The 22,957-nt window shown below is 40.1% G+C and overlaps 4 protein-coding genes across 4 annotated transcripts; 1 reads left to right on the top strand and 3 right to left on the bottom strand.

The window, feature by feature from the left end:
• The first annotated feature begins 477 nt into the window (after positions 1 to 477).
• Positions 478 to 3,868, top strand: LOC128252657 (serendipity locus protein H-1). The gene is made up of 3 exons (XM_052980557.1): positions 478 to 1,761; positions 1,823 to 3,045; positions 3,163 to 3,868. Exons 1-3 carry the CDS (start codon positions 743 to 745, stop codon positions 3,555 to 3,557), a joined length of 2,637 nt encoding a protein of 878 aa, XP_052836517.1. The 5' UTR covers positions 478 to 742; the 3' UTR covers positions 3,558 to 3,868.
• Positions 3,869 to 3,889: 21 nt separating this feature from the next.
• Positions 3,890 to 4,712, bottom strand: LOC128252659 (uncharacterized). Its single transcript, XM_052980559.1, has 3 exons — positions 4,467 to 4,712; positions 4,230 to 4,400; positions 3,890 to 4,171 (listed from the first exon to the last, which is right to left on the bottom strand). The coding sequence occupies exons 1-3, from the start codon at positions 4,710 to 4,712 to the stop codon at positions 4,001 to 4,003; spliced, it is 588 nt and encodes a 195-aa protein (XP_052836519.1). The 3' UTR covers positions 3,890 to 4,000.
• Positions 4,713 to 17,725: 13,013 nt separating this feature from the next.
• LOC128251813 (seminase) lies at positions 17,726 to 18,634 on the bottom strand. The gene has a single exon (XM_052979000.1). It carries the CDS (start codon positions 18,632 to 18,634, stop codon positions 17,726 to 17,728), a length of 909 nt encoding a protein of 302 aa, XP_052834960.1.
• LOC128259932 (uncharacterized) lies at positions 18,530 to 19,904 on the bottom strand. The gene has a single exon (XM_052992573.1). It carries the CDS (start codon positions 19,615 to 19,617, stop codon positions 18,706 to 18,708), a length of 912 nt encoding a protein of 303 aa, XP_052848533.1. The 5' UTR covers positions 19,618 to 19,904; the 3' UTR covers positions 18,530 to 18,705.
• Positions 19,905 to 22,957: the final 3,053 nt, after the last annotated feature.

Consider the following 22,957-nt stretch of genomic DNA (forward strand, 5'->3'; position numbering starts at 1 on the left):
TCGATATATACATTTACCACTAACGAAATAAATTTATGAACACTCGGGTTCTCAAAAGAAAATTGTATTCATCCTGCAAAAATGTTTAATTAACTATGTATATAATAATATGTATATAAATAATATGGCGTTTGGCTGTTTAAAACTTACTTTCAGCTCACCTTAAGAAAGAGAAAACAGAACTATATATTTAACGAATTAAAGAAAACTATCTTCTTGTTTGGACTTGTTAATAGTTTTTAATAATCGCAAGAATGAAAAGATTTTTAAATCATAGAACTCTAGGTTATGGCTATATATATTTAAAAGATTTTAAAGATAACTTTATTAGTAAAAGAAACCCGTTTAAAAATGATATAACTAGCTATTTAATCACATATATAGTGTCCAATTGGTTGAGTCATAAATATCTAGCTATAAAACCGCCAACAGCCAACACTGTTGGCGGGACTGCCACCCAGCGGCGCGTCTTGCAACACTGTTCTCAAAATGGCGACTCGAGAATTGTAAGCGTGACAAAAACAACAAAGCCGAGGCGCATTTCACAATAATTAAATGTTTTTCGATCAATTGCGGCGCGCTTAACCCAGCAAAAGCGATTGCAATGAGTGAATTAAGGACCCAGTGACCGGATAAAGACGACCAGTGATTGTGAAGCGCCATCGGCGCTGCGAACTAAGCAAAAATACGGCGAGCGAAAACGCCGACCGCATAACCTGTACGTGTACGCAAGGCAAGGCGAATGGAGGGCGGCAAGGGCAAGAGAATGAAGGCGGAGGAGGCGCCAAGCAAGAAGTTGCCGCCTAAAATCTACAGCGGCGATGCGGGCACCCCCACAAAGGCGGCCCACGACGAGATCCTCAGCTCGCTGCTGCGGATCAACAACTTCGACTCGATATCGAGCATCAAGGACGAGTCGCTGGACATTGATCTGTCGGCCTGCGTGACCATCAGTTCAGCCAGCTTCGTCAATGGCAATAGCCTCTCCTCCACGGACTTCTGGCGCGTCCTGGACGAGAGTGCCCAGAACAACACCGAGCTGAATCTCTCCTCGGACATCTGCCGCGATGACCTGGCGGCTGCCAGCAGCTCTTCCGCCGCCGTGCCCAGCAGTTTGGGCAGTGATAACCACTCCGGCTCCGAGTTTAATGTGACTTTCCTGCGTCCCGAGCCACCGAACGCCTTTACCAACTCACCTTTTAAGAAGACCTCTTCCAGTGGTACATCCGCGACCCTGAAGCTATCGCCAGAGCAGATCCAGCAGCAGCAGATGCAGATGCCCCAGTTGCTGCAGCGCAGCAAACCCAAGCTGCCGGCGGCAACGGCGGTACGTTTAAAGGTATTTAAGGAGGAGCCGCCCGAGGAGAAGCACCCGCCAGAGCAGGTGGTCACCAAGGTGGAGCTGTGCGAGTCCGAGCTCCTGCCGCCGTCGTTCACCATCTTCCAGCAGGCCAAGTCGGCTGAGGCGGTTGCCGCAGATGCGGTCAGTATGCCACCACCATCAGCCGCCTCGGAAGCCAAGCCCTTCGAGGTGGATCCGGCACCGCTGAACAAGTGCCTGGACTGCAATGGGATGCTGCTGGAGACGCCGGATGAGGTGGCCAAGCACGAGGCGGCCAACCATCGATTGAGGCTTACCTATCGCTGTAGCGAGTGCCAGCGGGAGTTTGAGGTGCTGGCTGGATTGAAGAAGCACCTGAAAACGCACCGCACCGAGGGACGCAAGGACACCTGGAAGAAGTGTCCCGACTGCGGCAAATGGTAAGTAGAATCGAAAATTTGATTCCAGTCACTCCTATTGACCTATTTCCACACTCTCTAGCCTCAAATTGGGCAGTATGTGGATGCACCGGAAAATCCACAGCGATAATAAGAAATACCAGTGTGACATCTGCGGACAGAAGTTTGTTCAGAAAATCAACCTTACGCACCACGCTCGGATTCACTCATCGGAGAAGCCGTACGAGTGCCCCGAATGTCAGAAGCGATTCCAGGAGCGCTCCCATCTGCAGCGCCACCAGAAGTACCATGCGCAGACGCGTTCCTACCGCTGCGAGAAGTGCGGCAAGATGTACAAGACGGAGCGCTGCCTGAAGGTGCACAACCTGGTGCATCTGGAGCAGCGACCCTTCGCATGCACCGTGTGCGACAAGAGCTTCATCAGCAATTCAAAACTAAAGCAACACTCTAATATACACACTGGCATGCGGCCCTTCAAGTGCAACTACTGTCCGCGCGACTTCACAAACTTTCCCAATTGGCTGAAGCACACGAGACGGCGCCACAAGGTGGACCACAAGACGGGCGAACACCTCGAGAACATTCCTTCGTACTGCTCGAAAAAGTCAACGACCAACAAGGCTCAAAAGGCTGCGGCGGCAGCAGCAGCTGCAGCAGCGGCGGCGGCTACAACCGCAGGAGCAGGGAATCCCGGTGACGTTTCCGCTTCTGGTGAACCAAAAGTCAAACCCAATCTTGCACCTACGACAGCAGCGGCGCCCGCAAAACAGGCACGCAAAAAGAAGCAGCCACAGCAGGCCACCCTTGCCGCATTGGGAATCACGTTGCCAGCGGGCACAGCTCTGCAGCAGGTGCACCCGACGCCACCAGCACAACCGCATCAGCAAGAGCTGAGCAACGTGTTGGTGACCCTGCCTCCGCCGGCACCCAAGCAGACCAAAGCCAAGCGCGAGCGTAAGCAGTTGGCGCCGAAGCAACTGCAGCAAAAGCCGCAGCTTCTGCAGCAGCCTCAATTGCAGCAGTCCAGCTTGGAGCCCGCTGCTGCTCCAGTGGTGCCGCACATCAAGAAGGAGCCGGTGCAAAACCAGGGTCCATTCCTCGACCTGCACGGTCTCAGTCTGACTTCTGCCGAAGAGCTGATCATGGAGCAGGCCCTGGAAATGGAGGAGTGCGGCCTATACGACGCCCCCAATGCGAACACCGATATGGGGACATCCGACAACGCAATCTCAGACTCGGCCGCTGCTCTGCACTTCCAGATTAAAAACGAATTACCGGACGATATGTTGCCAGATGATGATTTCAGTAAGTTTCCTGACATCCTAAAACATATAGTTTCAAATCTTGAGTTTTATTCAAGATTTTTATCTAAATTTCTTGTTAATATAAAAGAGTTTTAATGTTTGTATTTTTTATTTACAGTGCCTTGTAAGCCCAGCGATCGCCTAGCTTGCCCCTCACTGGAGTCCTCGCCGTTCTCGTCACCCGCCTCCATGGAGCTGACCGCCGTATCCTCCTCATCCAATACCGCCACTTCGGCGCAAGCATTACCGGTGAGATCTGGGAACTACTACCTGCCCGCCTTCACGCTTAATGCGCATGGCAAGCTCAGCAGTACGGGTAGCAACGCGGCGCAGTCTGTGACCACGAGTTTGGCCACCCAGACACCGTCTGTGTCCATGGTGAATGTGCCGCTGCTGGTGAGATCCAACCAGATGCTGCCCTCAGTGGACACGCTACTCTTTACCAACCAGACCGGCGGCAGTCGATTCTTTGCGGGGAAGTCGGCGACAACGGCCTCGCCGCATATGACATGATCGGGCGGCGGCGTCTGCTGCCCGCCAACATGAACGCCTCAACGATCTCCTGTGTCTTAGTTAAGTTAGCAGTGTCGACCATGTTGTCGCTGACCACTGGCAATCGTTTAATGAATTCGGACGAGTGTCCGTAGCTTATTAAGAGTATGACGCTACATTTGTTTAAGTGATAGACCTAAGCTGATTTCTTCCTAGCCCGTAAGTGTATTTGAGTGTATATATATATAAACGTTTATATATAGAAACATAATGATAAATCTTTGATTTGTACGCTTCACACCAATAATAAATTTCGTACATATTTTAGTAAATGGCCAATATTTTGTTTATTGTTGAAGATTCTGTAAGTAAATACTTTTCTTTCTTAGGTTTTCTGCCTATACTCTTATCTCAGAGTCAATTTTATTCGGATGAGATGTTTTTAATAATTTTCATAGTTTCGGTTATACCTTGAATAAGTCGCCCCTTATTTCCAAGCAAATGCGAGTTGGCCGTTCGATTCCCGTGGCATCATAAGCTCGCAACATTAATTGGGCTTTGTAGGTTCCTTCTCGAAGTGGACCCATGACATTGGCGGTCAAACTCAACGTAAAGGTTTTATGGATAATTTTAGTCTGCCATGCAATGGCGTGAAAATATGTTTTTAAATGAAGAAAATGTATTTATACCTACCCCAGGAACATTTATACATTTATCTTGAATATCGTTTGTAATATAACCGGTCCAGTATTTGTAATAGTATTGATTTTTATCGTACATCGACTTACAGAAGTCCTTTGAAACCATTGAGAACGCTGTTGGCGTCCAAGTGCCCCTATCGAAATACAAAAGGTTCGTGTTCATCTGGAAAATATATATACAAAATATTTCAAGTTGTTTTCACATTAAATGTTGGATGTTCTTAATCACTTGTACGCGATCCTCAAGATTTATGTCCCAAATTAAAGTTGCGTTTCCGCTTATGGTTACACCCTCAGCAGACATGGATGTGGAGAGTTCCGATAAATCCATTAAGCCGTTTATGTCGAGTGTGCCGGGATCAGGACTATTACAACTGCTGAATATATCCTCATCCGCCACCGAAAGTTCGTACTTTGCTCCATTTGCATGGCTTAACAGGGATACCACCGTAAGTAGTAATATTTCCAATTCCATTATAACCGCCAAAAGTGAATTGGTCATGTCAATTGAAGCCCAATATATAGTTGCAATGCTGATGTTAATTATAGTATTATAATTGTTTACCAACCCCAGTTTTTTTGTGCACATTTTCGATCTTATATTTTTTAATTGTGTAACTAAATGTACTATTAATATTAATCACCTTATTATATTACAACACAGATTTAATCGGATCGAAATGTTTAACCGCGGTTAGTCATTCTGACATGTTCTACCTGACTCGCAATAATAATAATAGAAAAAAGAAATAAATTTTAAAAAATTTATTTAAATTTTTAAATTTTAAATTATACCCCTTAGCTTAACATATGCAAATTTCAATGTAATATAATAATAAGTTGGACGTTGGGCATGAACTTGCTTTAGCTAAAACACGCTAAGTGCAGTGGCTTTCTAGGTTCATGATAATTCATAATCTTGTTTGTAGTGTAATATATAGTAAATATAATACATTATCTAACATATCTAATTTTAATCATACATGCTCTTGGAAAGTACTCCAATTAGTAAAGACCGCGTGTATATCTTCATACATCCAGAGTTCGTTTTATTCGCCAAATTAACCCCGGTCGTTTGCTGTTTAAACCTATTTAATACTATATTTTGTGTAGTTGTTATATATAAAATTAACGTTTATAAAAAAAAATTAATAATATATATTATAACCACACAGTAGTTGGCGTTATCACAAAACTGTCAGTAAACTAAAGTTGTTTTACCTACGTACATTATCATATTTCCATATATTTTGTTTGCACGCGTTTCTTATTGTTTGTATAACTCTACTAAATAAAATAAAATTTTATTTTTTTCAATGAGCCTGTAAAAAAAACATTTAATTTGTGGCTACCCGTATGTTATTAACCGTTTGAATCTAATTTCCTCTACCCTCACTAAATAATAAAACATTTTTTATTGATTTAAGTTATTTTAACTTGGTTCTGCCGTCCTCCTATTGGAAATGCAAAGGGAAACCTGTCAGGCCGCAGAAAATGCATATATTGCATTGCCTCAAGGGTTGTTGCACGTACTCCACTTTTTTTGCTATTACTTTGAGCGACACTCAAATGGCTGTATATCAAAGTCAACAGGCGAGCAGAGAGTTTAAACGGTTTGCCTTTGAGGCCTCAGTCTACTCATGCATTCAAAAGGGGGGTGAGCTTAGACATTTTTTTGTGGGGTGGAAATTTTGCCCATCCTGGGTGTTTAATAAATTATTAGAACCCCTTTCGACTTTTTTATATAATGGGAGCAGTTTAGTCATAAGTATTGCTTTATAGCTGCTTATTCCGAATTTTTTGGTTCCATATTTATTAATTTATAGAACCCTTATGTCAAAACCCTTAGACAAAGTACAACTTCAAGACATCCTTAGAGGCCATTTGATATATTGCCTCGTTCACATTATGAGGCATATTCGACAGCAAGTGAAATGGGGGAAAATTACGAAATTGGAGTAGTAAACAGTTTTGATTTGGGGGCTTACCAATGGCATGATGGCCCTTAAAACGGTTTGTTCGAACTAAAACCCTTTCGATGTCGCCGTAAAGGGATAAACATGGACACGCAGGCGGTGAGCCTGCTTCCGAGTTATATATCCTACATGGTACGTACCCGTAAAAGGGAACCGCACAGCACACACAAAGTTCGCTGACAATGTCGCGACAGCAGAAATGACAGCATAATAATAATAAAAGGGAATAAAACACACAGGCACACGGGCACACATTTACCCACATCCAGGAGAGGGGGATTGTAGAGAAGGGGCACTGGCAGCAACAAAAGCAAATAGAGCAACAGCGATAAATATCGAAAGGCATAAATAAACCTGAGGTTGCCTGCGTGGGAGAGTGGAAAGACAGTAGCAGACTGGCGCACCTTCAGGTAAATTTAAAAGAGTTTCCAAAAAACTCATCCCGAATAAGTTAAATTTTTAATCAAATTTGGCGACCTCACAGTCCCTTGCTGCCTCACAGGCACGTTTTTCACAAAACTAAACCAAATTACACGAATTTATCAAAATTTATGCTCCCAAATAAGTAATGAAACTAGAAGATGGAGCTTAAAATAATTAAACTTCAGACTTGCAGGAAAAATGTAGGTCTCATTGAGGATCTGCAAATGTACTCATCAAAATAAAATCTACTGAAGCTTTTGTATATTTTATGTTAATAAGATAATATAAATTATCCTTTAGGATAGGTTTCACAAATTTTTGCCTTTTTTTGGCCCCGTTGCCCGCTGGCGCCCAAGCAGCGGACCTGGATAAAGTGAAAGAGTTACGCGCTGCAACAACAATGAAGCGTCGCTCGTTGGCGGCAAATGTGAAGATGACTGGCGTCAGTTTGTCGACGCTTGGCGCGTTTTGTAAATATTTACACATGTAGCAGTTACCTGTGATTGTAGCGCCATTTGTGTGGGTGTGGGTGAAGGTGTGTGTGGGAGTGTGGGTGCTGGCGGATGTGTGTCTATAAATACACACACGCCCACATATCTGCGCCAAATTCCCTTTACAATATGTGTGCGTTTAAATATTTGCCGCTTGCCTTTCTAAAAGACAACATTGCCTGCTTTCGGGGGCTGTCATTTATTACTGTCTGCCGATATTTTAATTAAGTTTATAATGCCAGCTGCTTTGGCAATCACTTGTGAGCCAGGCATCAGACCAGTGGGCGTGGCGCCGCCCATTAAGTCGACATCTTTCTTGCATCCACCTCCATCGCCCTTCTCAAAATCAAAGGCAACGGAAAGCAATAACACACGTGGCACGTGACTTGTTTACCATATACTATAGGTACAATTGTTTGTCCTTACGGCTTAAATGTCGCAGTGCACATGCAAAGGTACATATATAGACACAAATCCAGATCAAAATCATGCTGCTATCATGGCTAACACAGTTGCGCCTAATAGAATAGTAGTGCCTTATAGCAGTTGTTTTGTTAAGAGGCACACAAAACTTCAATTATTTAATGTTTTATGCAATCAAAACCCTTTGCTAAGAAACCGTAATAAAATTATAAACTTTGCTAAGATCTAAACAAATATGTATCTTTAAGTGCACCAAAAAGTTTGCCCTTTCCTTAGAGAAAGCAGTTAAGTAAAGAAATTGTTATTTTTTAAATAAAGCAATAAAACACCATTAAAAAAATTTAAAAACGTACTTAAAATCGCAATATCTTAACGATTTTTTTTATTAAAAACATTTACAGCCTAAAAGTAAGGTGAATAATAAAGTACTCTTATTATAAACTGCTTATTTTGTATACAAAAGTTTTTTTTTTTTATAACATTTAGCGCTAAAACTATGCTGAATAATATACTACTGTTAATATATACTGTTTATTTTATATACTCAATAATTTTCCCAATCAGCTGAAAATATCCTGGCAACTAAAGTTAACTACTATAAAAATTATTTTATTTGTTTTTTTCCAATTTTCCATTTTGACCGCAGGTGTATATATAGATAGATATGTAAGCACCAGCAACAACAGAAAGTGTTTTCGCAAAAAAATGGAAATTGATACGGGAATGTGGAGCATCGGCATTGCCGATGTGGAGCTGCTATTTGAAACGTGAAGAGGCGTGGGTCAATCAGCAGACAGCAGGAACCACAGCAACAGTAATGGCACCAAATCCCAACACAATGGATATGAAGAGTGACTTAAAGCGGCGCTGGGGAAAAACAAGCGAGGCGTCTTTTACAAAAAAGCCTTAGTGCCAGCAAAAATAGCCACAAAAGCCGTCGAGAGGCCAAGTCTGCGGCGGACATACGAACAATTGCAAATTTCGTTTCATATTGTTTATTAATTGATTTTGTATGTACCAGTGCCGAACGTCTGAGCCTCAGATTCCAATGTCTGTTATCTTTTTGTGTGTTAGCCTGCGGGTTGGGCTACCAATTTTTTGTTTTCTCCCCCTCATCTTCATTTTTCATATTCAACGGATCCAAATATATATACGTATATATAGTACGGCGCAGTCAAGCAAGTTTCATCTCCGGAGATTCCTTATTTCTTTCTGTTTTGTTTGCATAAATCAATTTATCAATTTCAAAGTTGCCGCGCTACTTGGCTTGTTGCTGGCGTTGTCGCACTGGCGAGTTTGTAAACGCTTGTCAGAGTGTTTTGCTTTTTGCCACGCTCGGAAAAATGCAAATGCAAATTCAAGTGCAGTTTGCCGCGAAACGCATAAAATACCATTCGAGCAACCGGAAAGCAGGCGAAGGAAATGAAACCAGACAGACGGCTTTCGTTTCGACTGGCACTGCAAGCGACTGAAAGGGGGCGAAACCAACTTCATTTGTCATTTTGTCACATTAACGCAATGGAAATGCAATATGCTAATGTCAAAATTTATGAATGAAAAAACTTGTACCTTCCCCAACAATATATTTAAGTATGAAGAGAAGCCCATTAGCGACTAAGAAATATTGCCATATGAGACACTCAGGGTAATTTACTATAATTTACATATGTGAACTGTTATCAGCTATGTTTTCCAGATTTAAGGCAGCATAAATGGAAAGCTCTGAACTCACATATTTCACATATTTAAAGCAGAAACAAATTGAGTATTTGCCATGATTAATTGCATTGAATTCCTTTTAAATTTAATAGTATAAGAGAGAATTGCTCCTACTTAATTTTAAAACTTGTTTCTTAACGCTTTAATTTTTTAAATTTTTATAGAAGTTATTTGAGTATAGTTCTAGACTTGTGTCTAAAAAGTTTTTAATTTTAATCAAAGATATAATAATAAAATGCTGATAAGCTGCCAAATCCTCGTGTCATATATGTATGTTTTTAAATCTATGAAATCGACATTAGGAACAACCAAGTGTCTAAAAAGCTACCTAATTCTTTACGCCAAGTTTATTTTATTCACCCTTGCCTAGGATATTTTGAATTTTCCTTTCCGCTCTCTTCCTCATCCAGCCCGCATCCGTTTCCGCCCGATGCCGCGCCCACACAATTAACGATTCATATGGCACGCATTTTAGTTTTGCATTCCGAGTGAACCGAAAATCTTCTGCCACGCTTTCTTGAGCTCTCAAAAAGCCAAAAACTCTAAGTCAACTTGAAAGTATAAGACGTGTGCGTGTGTAGGATATGGAACGAAAATCAGATTTTCATTAACCCACACAAATAGAGCGTCAATTTTCCTTGGCCTCGTAACCGAAAAGTTTTGAAGGACGACATTTCTATTCATTAGTCGCACACATAGTTACTATAGAGTCAAGACTTTGCGCATTGATTTGGGGTCGTTGTCTCCATTTCGTTGCCAAAAAGACGCACGCTTTATTAGCTTGATGAAAAGTTAACTAAACTTTGGTTTTTTGGGGCCACATTTAGCAGAGTTTCACATTCCAATTCCCTGATCCCAGATCCCACATCCCAGAGCCCCCAGCTTTAGTCCCCAGTTCATTCTGTTTTCGGGTTTGCATTTGACTTGTGCGAGGAGAGGGTGTGTGTATAAAGGCCTGTCTCTTCGCTCTTCTAAAATATCAATAAATTGAATTAAAACTATTTTAAAGGGGGTTAAAAGCCACTGGCCTGGCTCAGACCCACATCTCCACCTCATCAGCCGGCAGCTAAATTCGCAGCATCCATTTGCCAAATGAACTTTCCATTGCACACTGCACGAAAGGTGGTGTTAGAACTGTATATATTTAATTGTTGACAAAATACTTTTATAATGTACGAAAAATAATTAATTCATTGACTATCCAGCTGCTTGGAGATTTTCACAGGATTGAATAAAAAAAAACCTTGTTTCTTGTATAATGCAATCATAACATTGTATTTCTATACGTTATTAAATTTTCCTTCAAGGTTAAAAAGTGTTGTAAAAATAAATATATTTAGTTATTTAGAAACAAAGGTATAACGATGAAAAATTGTTTTTAAATATTTCTTGTAACATTAATCATGAAACATTTCAGGAATAAAAATAAATTAAATTTAGCTTTAATTTTGTTGTTTAAGTCTATTTATTTTCAGTGCCCAAATATAGATAATGGGTAATAAAAAACTGCAAAACCTACATTCTAGTTAGTAAAAAGAAACCTCAAACAGCAGTTTACAGGAGTTTTCTCCACGCTACAGGATTTCCTTCTTACATTACATTAGCAGTGCGTTTTCAAAGTTTGGTTAACATTCTGTAGATGCCAAACACCCCTGCAAACGGGGCAATGTTCGAAAAAGGAGGGGGAAATCAGGGGTGGCTTCTCTGTTACTTAAATGTTTTGCCTCTGGTATGTTAAAAGCGGCTGCTGTTCACCAGTTTTAACTAGGAATGTTAGACTTTGTCCTGTAATCCTGTCGCTGTTGGCAGTCTTTTCAGACGCATGAAGGATTTCTACTGTTATGTTTTGTGTAGCGCTGTTTCCATTAACTGCTATGCTTGTTTTATGACTCAGGCAAAAGGACGTTTAGGGAGGATTAAGGGTGGCGCATAATTCAGTCAGAAATGAATAAAGGTCACTGAACTTACAATTACATTTGATATGGCTTACAATGCAAGTAATCTTTTTTATGAAAATTTGTCCTTATGTTTATTTAATGTAACATGAAACAAACATGAAAACTAAAAGTGTAAGATAGACAAAAAAGTTTTAATTAGGCTGGTCCAAAGAAAACAGAACCCAATACTTTACTCAAGAACACTTTTACTATGTTTCTTTTAATTTTAATGTTAAAAGACATTTTAAAAAAACATTATTTCTTTTTTAAAAAATATTTACAACTTTTTTCAAATAGATAAATACTTTTGAAATGAAAACTTCTTTGCTCTATTGCAGCATTATTTTAAATGTTTAATAGCACTTTATTGAATTGGATTTCAAACTTATTACGCCAACTGTTGGTGCAGTTCCGCCTGGATACTTCCGCCAGGAATATTTTGAGCCGAGCCATTGGATCTTCGGCATTGCTGCACTCACTCATAATTATTAAAGGCCATAACTCGTTGGCGGAACTTTTGAATGCTTGGCGGTAATTACAGACACGCGCTGTGCCCTTGCCATAAAAATAAACAAACGCCGCGGCGTCAGGAGTGGCGCACATTTCATTTCCAGATACAAATGACAGTCATTAGCTGGGAATTACTTTTCGTTCGCAGTCCCAGATCGTTGGCAACTTTAAAGTGATTGCTGCTATGGCAAAGGAAATTTCAAGTATTTTCTATATGAAAGCAAATCAAATCACTTGCAATGCGCTTAATTTGCCGCACAATGCACGAATGGCAAATGGGGGGAAACGAAATGCCGTAGCCGTACAAAAATACAAAAAATGGCCAAAAATAAAAAGGCTACGAAATCAAGATAGGAACTCGGGCGAAAACGAAAGCAAACTTGCCAAAAGAGAGAAATTGCTTTGGCATAACTAGGGGAAGTGCATAAAAATGACAGAGATTGTACACTTGTACACTTGCATTTGCAATTGAGCGCACAAAAGTTTTCATAAATTGCATCAATTTGAAGTTGAACAGAAAGGGATTTGCCCGACGTCTCCGTAAGCATGCCAAAGGTAAGGACTTGTCGATGTTGATTCCTTTTTCCACTCACACTTACACACATCTTGTTGCCAGTGCCAGTACCGACTTCTTCCACAAAGCGGCATATTATTTTTTATGATTTGATTTCCCTTTTTATACCACGCAAATGAACTCTAAAACGCCGCTGATTGTGTATTGAGTTACAGTGACTGCCTCTCGCACTAAATGGAATGTGGAAGGAATCATGTTTACAACTTGATTGAACTCATCAGCATCGGACCATCCGTCACTGCATTTTCCAGGGACTCTTCCATCTCTCTAACCGCCTGCTGAAGACGCTCCTAGATGGAATAGATGGATAGATAGATAGATAGTCCTGCCGACTCCTCCGCGTCCTTTGCACGTGTGCCCGGAGTTTAACTTTAATTGATTGCATTAGCATTCAATTACTTTCTGTTCTCTGGCCGCTCTCCATAGCTACATCGTTATTTTATGCGCCATTAATAATCTGATTAATGCGGCACAAATGCTAGTTTGGTCCGAGATGATTGTCTCGAGGCCCTTGGCCGCTAAGTCATCATTTTTACATATAATTTCCAATTATCATAATAAGCTTTGAGGGCAAACGGAGGAGCTGGCTAAGTCCTAATTGAACCCTCAGATGCAATTTTATAAGAATGGGAAATAAGAGGGTCGCAGGTGATTAAATCAACCAGCCATTTATCATTACAATGGTTTTCTTTTTCTAATTATTAAACTTTCTAGTTAGCTATCGTTATATTTAGGGGCTATATATATTAATTTAACCGTGTAATGTATTTATTATTTCTTTTAATTAGGTTAGACCAATTAGCCATTTATCAATATTATTAATTTTGTTTTTAAAAGTATAAGATTTCACTAATCTCAAAACATTTTATTCTTGTGATTATTTCACCTATCATTAAGTTGTGGTTCATTTAATGGCTGCAGATACCGATTTGCGTCTGTCATAATATTGCTATTTATTTTACCGCTTAATGTGTAAGTTTATCATCATAATAATTTTTGTTTCTAAAAAAAAACTAATTAGCTTAATATCGTTTATTCTTCTGATTTTTTGGGGTAGAATTAAGGGTTGCAGTTTCAGATTTGCGTCTGCAATAATATTGATATTTATTTTATCGCTTATTGTGTTTATTATTGCCTTTAATTTTCGCCGCACAAAGTCAATGCCCTTAGGTTGCCTAAGCTCAATTAGTTGCTCACTTTGCTCAATTATAATTCTTCACCCTCGCTAACTGATTCAATTTAGACGTCTGGATACGTCAAAGGCTGACCTTGCCCAAAGGCCAGCAAATCAATTTGTACATTTTGCTACTTGGCCTTGGGCATTGGGTTAATTTGATTGATTGTCCTGGGGGCTAAGCGTATGGTATGTCGTCACCCAGTTTTGCAATCACCATAGCGTAGCGGCTTTATGACACTTTCTACGCCTATGCGTTTGGGAATTATCATTTGCCTAATAAATTAAAACGTTTTATTTACGATTTGTGTCTGCTCCGCAGCTGCTTAAATATAAATAACCCTCATTATGCGCAGCTCAAGTAAATATGTATGTATGCCTGCGACACATGTGACAGTGGTGGTGCTACGTGGACGTGCCACGTACATCCACATCCACAGCCAAAGCCACATCCATATCCACCCACCGGAAAACTGTGTGCGGTGCGGTGCGTTCGGCTCAGCGGTAAAGTGGCACTGGCACTGTGTGGCCCCAAGAAAAATGTACTCCTAAATCTATGAAAAGTCAACGGGCGACGTGGTTGGACCCGCTGGCACGTGGTTGAACCCCTGGCACGTGGTATTGCCGGCGACATCCGAAAACATTCCCGAAATGTACTCCAGCCTAGCACTTAGACCGTAAGTGAAGTCGGAAAAATATGCACGATCATTTACCTACATGACAAGTCGAAAAAGTTCTTAGAATTTTTTTTATATATTTTTTTTCAAAATGTTTCTGTCTTTAAACTAACATAAAATATACAATTTGTAATAAAGAGATACCATTTTTAGTAAATTTTTGAATATAACTATTGATTATCCACTACATATTTGACAGTGCTAAAATAAGGAAGTAAATCCAATTATTTCATACTCAATTTAAATATTTCTCCCTTTGATTTTTATTCATTTTGGTGTTTACATATTTTAAATATGTAAATGTTTTTTTTTTTGTAAATATTTCATTTTACTGTTTTTTGTATAAATATTATTAAATTTAAAATGACCCATTTTAAATATAATATTTTTCGATTTAATGTAAATATTTTAATATTAAATCATTAAATTTAGAATGCTGAGTAATTTATATTATGATAACATTTTTATTTCAAATTGGAAATATAAAATGTTGGATATATTTATTTGGGTATATTTTATTTACGTGTTGATTTTTACTTTTTTATTTTTCAAAAATTGTAATATTATTAATGATATTATTTAATCAATAGTTCTAATGCTCGAAATTTAACTTTAATACCTATTTATTCATAAAAACCAACCTGAGGCTAAAACTAAATGTAGGTCATAACATAAGGGAAATTTGGAGTATTGCATAATGTAAAAATATGAATGGCTAACTACCGATTACTATATACAATAAAGTGTTCTATAATTTATTGCAAGCACTTTTCTCCTGTAAATTTTTTTAGGTTAGCCCTAAAATTCTTGTCTCCAGCTAGCCATGGAAATGCCTTTTTTCTGCTGCCTGCTAACCAGCCAATTAATAAAAGATTAAACCGGAACGCTGTGGTCAGCCAGTCAATTCACCGCTTTGGCTCAGATCAAGTGTCCTGGCCGTGCAAATTGCATATCCTTTTCAGCGGCTTTGGGCCTCCGAGATCCGCTTAGAAATGCCGCTGCTAATTAGTCGATTTGCTTGACTTGCACTCAATTAGTGGGTCCGACATGCAATTAGCCGGGGGGATCTTAAATGGGCTCTCAGCCTGCGCTCCGCAATCGGGTTCAATTCATTTGCTCATTTGTCATTGCGGCGGGCCAGGTGTAAATGCTTTAAAATTCAGTCTAAATCTCATGAAAGTTTAACAACGCTGAAGCGAAAGGTAAACAGACTTGAGGAAAATTGCTGGCAATTACATTATTATTTGCATTCGGGGACTTTTCTTCGTCGTCGGTTGTCGGTTGTTGGTCGGGGAAAACTTGAAGGAGGAGCTGGCTCCTAAGTGGTTATGGCCAGGAAGTTGGGGGGCACGGTTTCCTTATTGCGAAAAATCTTCAAGCGGGTCCAAGGATATTATGGCCATTGCCGGCTTTCCTCTCTGGAGTGTGTTTTTGTGTACCGGCCAGGGATCGAAGAAGGGGCCCCTCACTTCGCAGTATTCATCATTTTTCGACCGTAGTTTCCGTTTCCGTAGGAATAAGGTGTGAATGTGTGCCGCGGTGGAGGAAAAGGATCTCTCTCCTTCGGTTGGCCGGACTTAAACTTTTCATAAACCTTAAGTGGAAAACTTTTATTTTATACCCATCACAGGCTGCTTGGTCCCCGAACGCGCGGCTGCTGTTTATGCCACCTATTTGATTCAGTCGGTCCCGGTCCGGTCCGTTCGGCAGTCGGAAATTGAACAATATGTAGGCTGATGCTGGGACCAAAGTCACGTATAAGGCAAAAGTTTCTCAAAAACATTTTAACGCCTTTTGAATTTTTTTATAAAAAGTTTTTCCTTTTTCTGCGCTAGCGACAATCGCCTGAAAGTAGGCAATAAAAATTGTCAAACAATAAATATTTGCGGTAGGTCAGCGGGTCGCTTGAATAAGGGGCTGGCATAAAGTGGGTGGTTAAGAGGGCGAAGTGGTTAAACCCCTGGGGAAACAATTTTTTAGTCAAATGGAATGCATTTGTTTTACTGTTTTTATCATCACACGAGTGTTGAAGTTGTTCATGGCATTTTTTTCATTTTTGTATTTCAATATTATCCCGTGTTGCACTAATACCATCATCGGCACTTGAATTCTTTATTTTACACGTTCGTTTTTTCTTTAATATTAATTTCTATGTACATAAATTTAGTTGTTCGCGTTGATGTTGCTGGCAACATTTTCGACAGGCTTCGCCGCATTTAAGTGTCAAATGTTGTGCGTGGCTGGGAAAAAGTCAAGCCAGACTACGATTTTGACCAGGCTGAAACCTTAATGCGCTTTCAGCTAATTTAGTTTTTTAATTGGAATAACATTTTTTTCTTATTTCCCTTTGTTATGATTTTTTCTAAAAAGGTTTGAGTTAGATTTTTTTTACCTATTTATGTGAGGCATCACTGAAGAGCACTTCGGTATTCGTTGAGTCTAAGCCTTTTATTTGTTTCATTATTCCCGTTGGGATTTTTAAATGTTTAATTTATTTATGTATGTAGTTTTTTAAATTTATTTTGTTGCTGTCGCTGATAGTGGTGTTCTTGTTGCTGGTGGATCGTCCATGCCGCGCGGTGGACATGTGCATATTTCATGACAAAATTGCATATTTTAGAGCAAAGCCAAAGCCAAAAGCCATGGCCGTCGGTACAGCTTCGGGGGTTTTTTCTGCTACCACCCCCCCGTCCGCCCCCTTTGTTGCCACGCCCACCGATGGTGTAAATTTCAAGCCAAGTGTAACACCTTTTTGCTGTCATGATGCTTTAAGGGGGTTTGGTAGCGTTTGTGTTTGTGTCTGTTTTTGTTTTTCGTTTATTTTGCACAAATTTCTTTTTCTTTTTTGCCTTTTATTTTTTCGCTCAAATTTACATACATCATAGTCATTGCAGTTCAGGGCATTTTGATGGGAACAGTTAACTTTTTTAAGCCGCAAATTGAAAGAAAATAAAAATGTTAAAAAAACATCGCCAGTTTGTGTTCTGTTCCTCTGATTTTGTTTGGCTGCTGCGGCGACTTTCAATTTTACCAGCGACCAACAGAAAGCAGCGTCCCTTCATTTGCCATTTACCATTTTTTGTTCCGCCCACTTTGGCCCTTTTATTTGCAATGTTTGTTTAGCGAGATTGATTTGATTTGGGCAGAGCACGAACATTGCACAGCGGCAATAAATGTATTTGCCATCGCTGTATTTTTACTTTTCTATGCACATTTTTACTCAGCTAAAAATCATTGAACTGCGATCTTACAACAAAATATAAAACTTTAAAATTGCTCGTTAACTGGGATGTTACTCCTATATCAAAAATGTTCCTTTTTATTTTATCCTCTTAAATATTTTAATTTAAATTGATTATCATTAATTTAAAGGCAAAAAATAAAAGCTTCAAATTGGATGCGTTAGATATTATTAATTAAGTTAGTCATTATTATAATCGCATTATTTCCGTAAAACATTTTTCTACAAACTTATTTATTTGGTTTAAATACACATGATATTAGATTGAGATTAATTGACACTTTCTTTTTATTAAAATTTAAATATTAAAATATGTATAATATAAATAAACTATTTTTGTATATCACTTTGAATACCGCTCAATCAATCGCTGAAGTTGGGCCCTAGCCTTATACACGTCCGCATAGAGCTCTCCGTTGACGGCTCCATCGGAGCAGTGCTGTCCGTAGATGTCGACGCCGCACACCCGATCCTGATGGAGGAGCAGGTCCCCCTTGGCCGTCTGGCAGTCGACCAGTCTGTTCGAATTTTGGGCACACAACATGTTCCTGGTGATGAAGGCGTTCTCGTCCTGGGCATAGCTCCTCTTACAATTCCTATTGGCGATGAGTTTGGTGCGCAGGAAACGCAAGTGCTGCTGCGACATGTACATGGTGACATTGTCGCTTCGCCGAAGTGGAGTGTCACAGAGTTCAATTGGCTGGAGGAAATCATCCTGCAGCGGAAACTTGAGCTTAAGGAGGGCCATGTCCTCAATGGTTCCAAGTATTATACTAGCCACTGGATATATTCGACTTCGGCTGGCCTGCAATTTGTAAATCTGTGCTGCAGGTTTACGGTTTTTGGGAAAACAATGGGCTGAGGTCAAAACCAAACGGCTGGAGATTAGAGCCCCACTGCACATGACCTTGTTTTCGTGAAGTACTCTCATCAGGAAATGCTTGACTGCTTTTGGCTTTTCTGTAGTGTGTCCACTGGTAAGTAACCTTTCGATTTCAGCGGGTACAATTTCCAGGCTGTTTGGTTCCTTGGTTTCTCCATCCGCACTTCTAGCTGATATTTTTGTTGGTCTCTGGTAGGGATACGGCACTATATACTCGATGACGCGAACTATCTGATAGGATTGCCCATTTGGGGGTACATCGCCCAGGTTAACCTGTGGCACCGACTGCGAAAGGTCTAAGTCTGTACAGATTCCTTGGGAAATTGCTAAAACAATAACCAAGCACTTTAGCTGCATAATAACTGCCATCTGAGCTATTTATAGTTATAAGTATTAAGTAACTTTATGGGTATCTAATTGATTTGAAATTTTTCTCTGTCTCAACCGTTAAGTTTCCGTATCAAATCGCTTAGCACGGGCTGTAGCTCACTTAGGTTTATATAGAGATCCCCATTGACGGCATTTGCAAGACAGCGAAAACCATAGATATTTACACCACACAATTGGTGGTCTATCAGCAGGGAATCTCCAGGAGAGGTGGCACATTTCTCTGGTTTCATAGAGTTCTTGGCACACAGCATATTGGGTGTTATAAAAACGGAATCCTCGTCCAAAAACGTGGTTTTGCAGGCACGATTCGAGATGATTTGAGTGTGCCGACGACCGTAAAAGCTGAGATCAGGACTGGCCATCATCATGGAGGCATTAGTGCCCAACGAAAGGTTTTGAAGGCACAATTTAATTGGATTAATTGCAGAAGGGTTCATCAAATGGATCAGACTAAGTTCCGGACAAAACTCGGGATTTAATACCGAATCCACAGCGAAAGTTTTACCGCCTGCAAAGAGTATTTGAAGACTCTGAGGAGTTCCATTTCCCAGGCAAATACTAGAGCTGATAAGCAATCTTGAAGCCACCAAGGCTGCACTGCATCGTATGGTAGCTCCCACCTTTACCTTGGCTATAAAGCTTAAATCCTGGTTAGGCTGTCTTATTTCCGTATTCCTGACTAGCCTGTATGCATTGATGATACGCACTATCCGCTGATTTTCGGGCAACTGCTGGTGGGTTTTTTTCGCTCCAGGATATATCACATTCACGCGACAATCCTGGCAAAGGGAAGGTCCCGCATCGGAAAACTGACGAGAAAAGCAAAGCGCTGAAACACAAACAAACAGCGAATGCATCTCCAATCGACTGATGACCAGCAGCTGACTTTTATTTATGGGCGCAATGGACGCAATGGAATTCGAGGCGCCTGTCAAAGCAACAAACGTCGCTTCGATCCACATGGCGTATGCGTAATCAAAATGTTTTGCCTGCTAAATGGCAAACATAAACAGTTGACGGCTCTCAGTTGGCAGTTGTTGCCTGTTGACAATGTGTCAGGTCTAATGACCAAACATACGTCAGGAAAACAAACATTTGAAGTGCAACCCAATAGCCACTGACTATCCAATTGGGAGTTTGAAAAAATCGAGGGTTTAATCACAGGGGTAAAACATTTAGTTCCATAACATAATCTTCAAATAAATCTTTTAAATTAAATTAAGGGTTAAATTAATAAGAAGGAGTGCAGTTCTTAAATTGAATATTTATTTAATAAAAAGTTAAAAGGTTGGAGAATTTCCAAAAGAACTTATAAAAAATTAACAGGGATAAGGCTAAGAATTTAATTTAATTTTAAGAATTTAATTTTCAATATATAGCAAAAAATTTACTATTGAAGGATATTTTTAAATGGTTGACATATAGTTTTATAAAGAACATTTAGGCAAATATATAAAATGATATATATATACAATATCTTAAAGACATATTTATAAACTAGTCCCGTATAAATTTGAAATCTTAAGGAAACTTTTTAGTATTTCTAAAAAAAAAATGTTAAGAACTGTTGAGGAAATGTAGTGATGCAAATTTATTGACGACATACCCATTTATCCTTCCTAAATGTATACACGCATTTGTATAAAAACATCCATGATGTCGAAAATCAACCAAAGTCTTACCCAATAAAAATCGAATCTATATTTGTGCGCATTGTGGGCGTCTTTCGTACGATTTGAAAATTGTTTTTGTGCATCTCAGCAAATTAAGAAGGATGGCGGCAGCTTCGGCTGGACCTCTGCTCATTTACTGAATTTATGGCCGGCGCTTAAACTGAATTGACAATCAATAGTGATAGTCTGTGGAAGGACGAGGAAGGACTGGCTGTACGACGAGAAGGGAGAAAGGAGAAAGGAGCACGGAGCAGGGCTCATAAACAATGCGGCCAATTTACATGCCCAGGGATCGACCGCATGTGTGTGTCTATTCCAGTGTGTGTAGCACCATGAAAGCTTGGACCTTGTGTTGCTTTTATTGTTGTCGTTGGAAATGAAAAATTGTCCCTTTGTTGCATATAAAAACAATGGGCCGAAGAACTTGAAATCAATTTCAAACGTTTTAGGCAAAGCCAATTGATTTATTTGTTGTGCGTTTTTCCTTCTTTCTCTCGCTCTTTGCATTGTGTGTTGGGTGTTGGGGCCATTGTTTTGTATTACTTTTGCCTTGAATAAAACCCCTCAGAGATTTGTTTTGCCAGGTCCTTGAAATGTGGCACCATTTTTCTACCAACTTAAAGCTCAAAACAATTAACACTGAGTGCCGAAAGTCAAGGGCTTCGTATTTTTTCGCTGTTTTTCCCTTTTACACTTGATAAACTTTTTATTGCTTCCAAACAATTTAAAATCGAGAGCGAGTAGCTGGGTGGCTGACTGAATTACAATAATGCCCACGAGTTGGGTTCGGTTTGATGATGGCTTTGGCCAATTGGCAAGACAAACGGCTGCAGCTGCTCGCGATGGACTGATACTGAAGTGGAGTGGAGTGTAGTGAACTGGAGTGGAGTGGGGCAATGACAGCATTCGAATTCGAATTGGTAATTGAATATAAACAACGAGTCAGGGAACTACGGACTGGCCAAACAAGTCCTTCAAGTAGTCGGAGCTGTTGTCTTATGTGGTTCCCAGGTCCTGGATGTTTAAGGTGCAGAGAAAAAATAGGATTATAACTGAAATTTATGGGTAAAAGGCAATTTGATACACCTAATAGGAGCTAAACTGGAAAATAATTAAATTCACATTGGGGGAATCCAAATACATTATTTGTGAAATAGCTTTAACTAATACTCCAAATGTCCTCAAGTTCTTAGTCAGAATTCAGAATCGATCTTCAGTTCATTGATTTACATTTATTGTATTTATATATTTTTATGACTTACTAGTTTCGCACTAAGGAAATCGAATTTCGAAAAACTAGACCATAAATAAAAAAGTTTTGTTAGAGAAGACCTCGATCTTTAAAGTAACATAACATTAACTCATATATCTTATCATTTATTTTTCCGAGTGCGTGATTGTCCGCTTCCCGACACATATCGCAATGCAATGGAGCATGAAATAAATGAAGAGGCTGGAGAAGAAGTCCTTGCGGCGGTTTGCTACAACCAAAACAAATGCCACGCCACGCCAAGCCAAGTCACCACCCACAATGCCACTGATGGTCTTTGGACATTTTACGCCTTTTACACAGTTGACTGCATAAATTCATGGCCGGGATATGGTTACGCATTTTAAACAACGCTCGCCGGTTAAATCCGGAAAGGCGAGTGGAGGGGATGGGACCTTTGTTTCTTCGAAATGAAAAGGAACTTGGCAAACATGGGCATATCTTGAGCTTCCAAGGAGGGCCACAAATAGCTGCAGCTTAAAGCTGATTTAACAAAGTTGCCCCACTTGTTGCCATCCTGCTGGCGGACCAAGACCAAGTTTTCTTCTTTTGGCCCCCAAGCATTGCTCATTATTGCGAAATGTTTCGGGGGGTAAGCTTTAGTTTCAAGTTTGATTTGTTTACACATGAGTTTTTGGCGAGACCGACGGGAGATTGTTTTGCTGCCAGCTAACAAGTTGCAAATTAAGCTAAAATGTGTATTTTGGCAAAAGTGCACAGGGTGGGTGTTTGGGTGTTTGGGTGCTTAGTGCATAGTGCTTAGTGCTTGGCAGGGTATTTGGTATACAAATACATGCATGTAAACGAGCATAAAAACCGCACAGTCAAACGCACTAACAAGCAGCAGTAATCAGTGTGGCAGCAACAAAAGTGAAAAACCAACAACACATCACTTGTGCCGCATGTGCAGCAGTAGGAAATTACATGCACAGAAGTTGAAACAATGGCTAGGAATCGCCATCGCCATCGCCATCATCCCCATCCCCATCCCCATCCCCATCATTATCATCATCATCATCATCATAATCATCATCAGCAGGAGCAGCAAAATCAGGAACATCAGATGCTGCGGGCTAAGCACGAGGACACCTCCCCCGAAAAGGCTATTGACCCAATTTCTGGGCAAACAATGGACCAGCAGAAAAGAAATCACAAAAGCGGAGCCAAATCTCGGTACCGAGCCAAAAACCACTTGACAATTCCAGCTAGATCTGCTCCTGCTGCTAGCTGCACATAGAAAAAAAAGAGGGAGATTTATCTCACACTAATCCGGAAATCCGAGAGTTGATGGCCATTTAAGCTTCAGCTTAGCAAAGTAACAATACTTTAGTTTTTAACTGAAGTATTTTCATTGCTGCT

The sequence above is a fragment of the Drosophila gunungcola genome, chromosome 3R, assembly GCF_025200985.1.
Source record: "Drosophila gunungcola strain Sukarami chromosome 3R, Dgunungcola_SK_2, whole genome shotgun sequence".
NCBI classification, from domain to species: domain Eukaryota; kingdom Metazoa; phylum Arthropoda; class Insecta; order Diptera; family Drosophilidae; genus Drosophila; species Drosophila gunungcola.

What these genes read in the sequence shown, in the direction of transcription:
- LOC128252657 (XM_052980557.1), top strand. Translation starts at nt 743, where the DNA reads ATGGAGGGCGGCAAGGGCAAGAGAATGAAGGCGGAGGAGGCGCCAAGC. An exon ending in TGTCCCGACTGCGGCAAATG is followed by an intron (nt 1,762 to 1,822) that starts GTAAGTAGAATC and finishes CACACTCTCTAG; the next exon opens with CCTCAAATTGGGCAGTATGT. An exon ending in GTTGCCAGATGATGATTTCA is followed by an intron (nt 3,046 to 3,162) that starts GTAAGTTTCCTG and finishes TTTTATTTACAG; the next exon opens with TGCCTTGTAAGCCCAGCGAT.
- LOC128252659 (XM_052980559.1), bottom strand. Translation starts at nt 4,712, where the DNA reads ATGGAATTGGAAATATTACTACTTACGGTGGTATCCCTGTTAAGCCAT. An exon ending in ATCTTGAGGATCGCGTACAA is followed by an intron (nt 4,401 to 4,466) that starts GTGATTAAGAAC and finishes TATATTTTCCAG; the next exon opens with ATGAACACGAACCTTTTGTA. An exon ending in AATGTATAAATGTTCCTGGG is followed by an intron (nt 4,172 to 4,229) that starts GTAGGTATAAAT and finishes ATTGCATGGCAG; the next exon opens with ACTAAAATTATCCATAAAAC.
- LOC128251813 (XM_052979000.1), bottom strand. Translation starts at nt 18,634, where the DNA reads ATGGCAGTTATTATGCAGCTAAAGTGCTTGGTTATTGTTTTAGCAATT.
- LOC128259932 (XM_052992573.1), bottom strand. Translation starts at nt 19,617, where the DNA reads ATGTGGATCGAAGCGACGTTTGTTGCTTTGACAGGCGCCTCGAATTCC.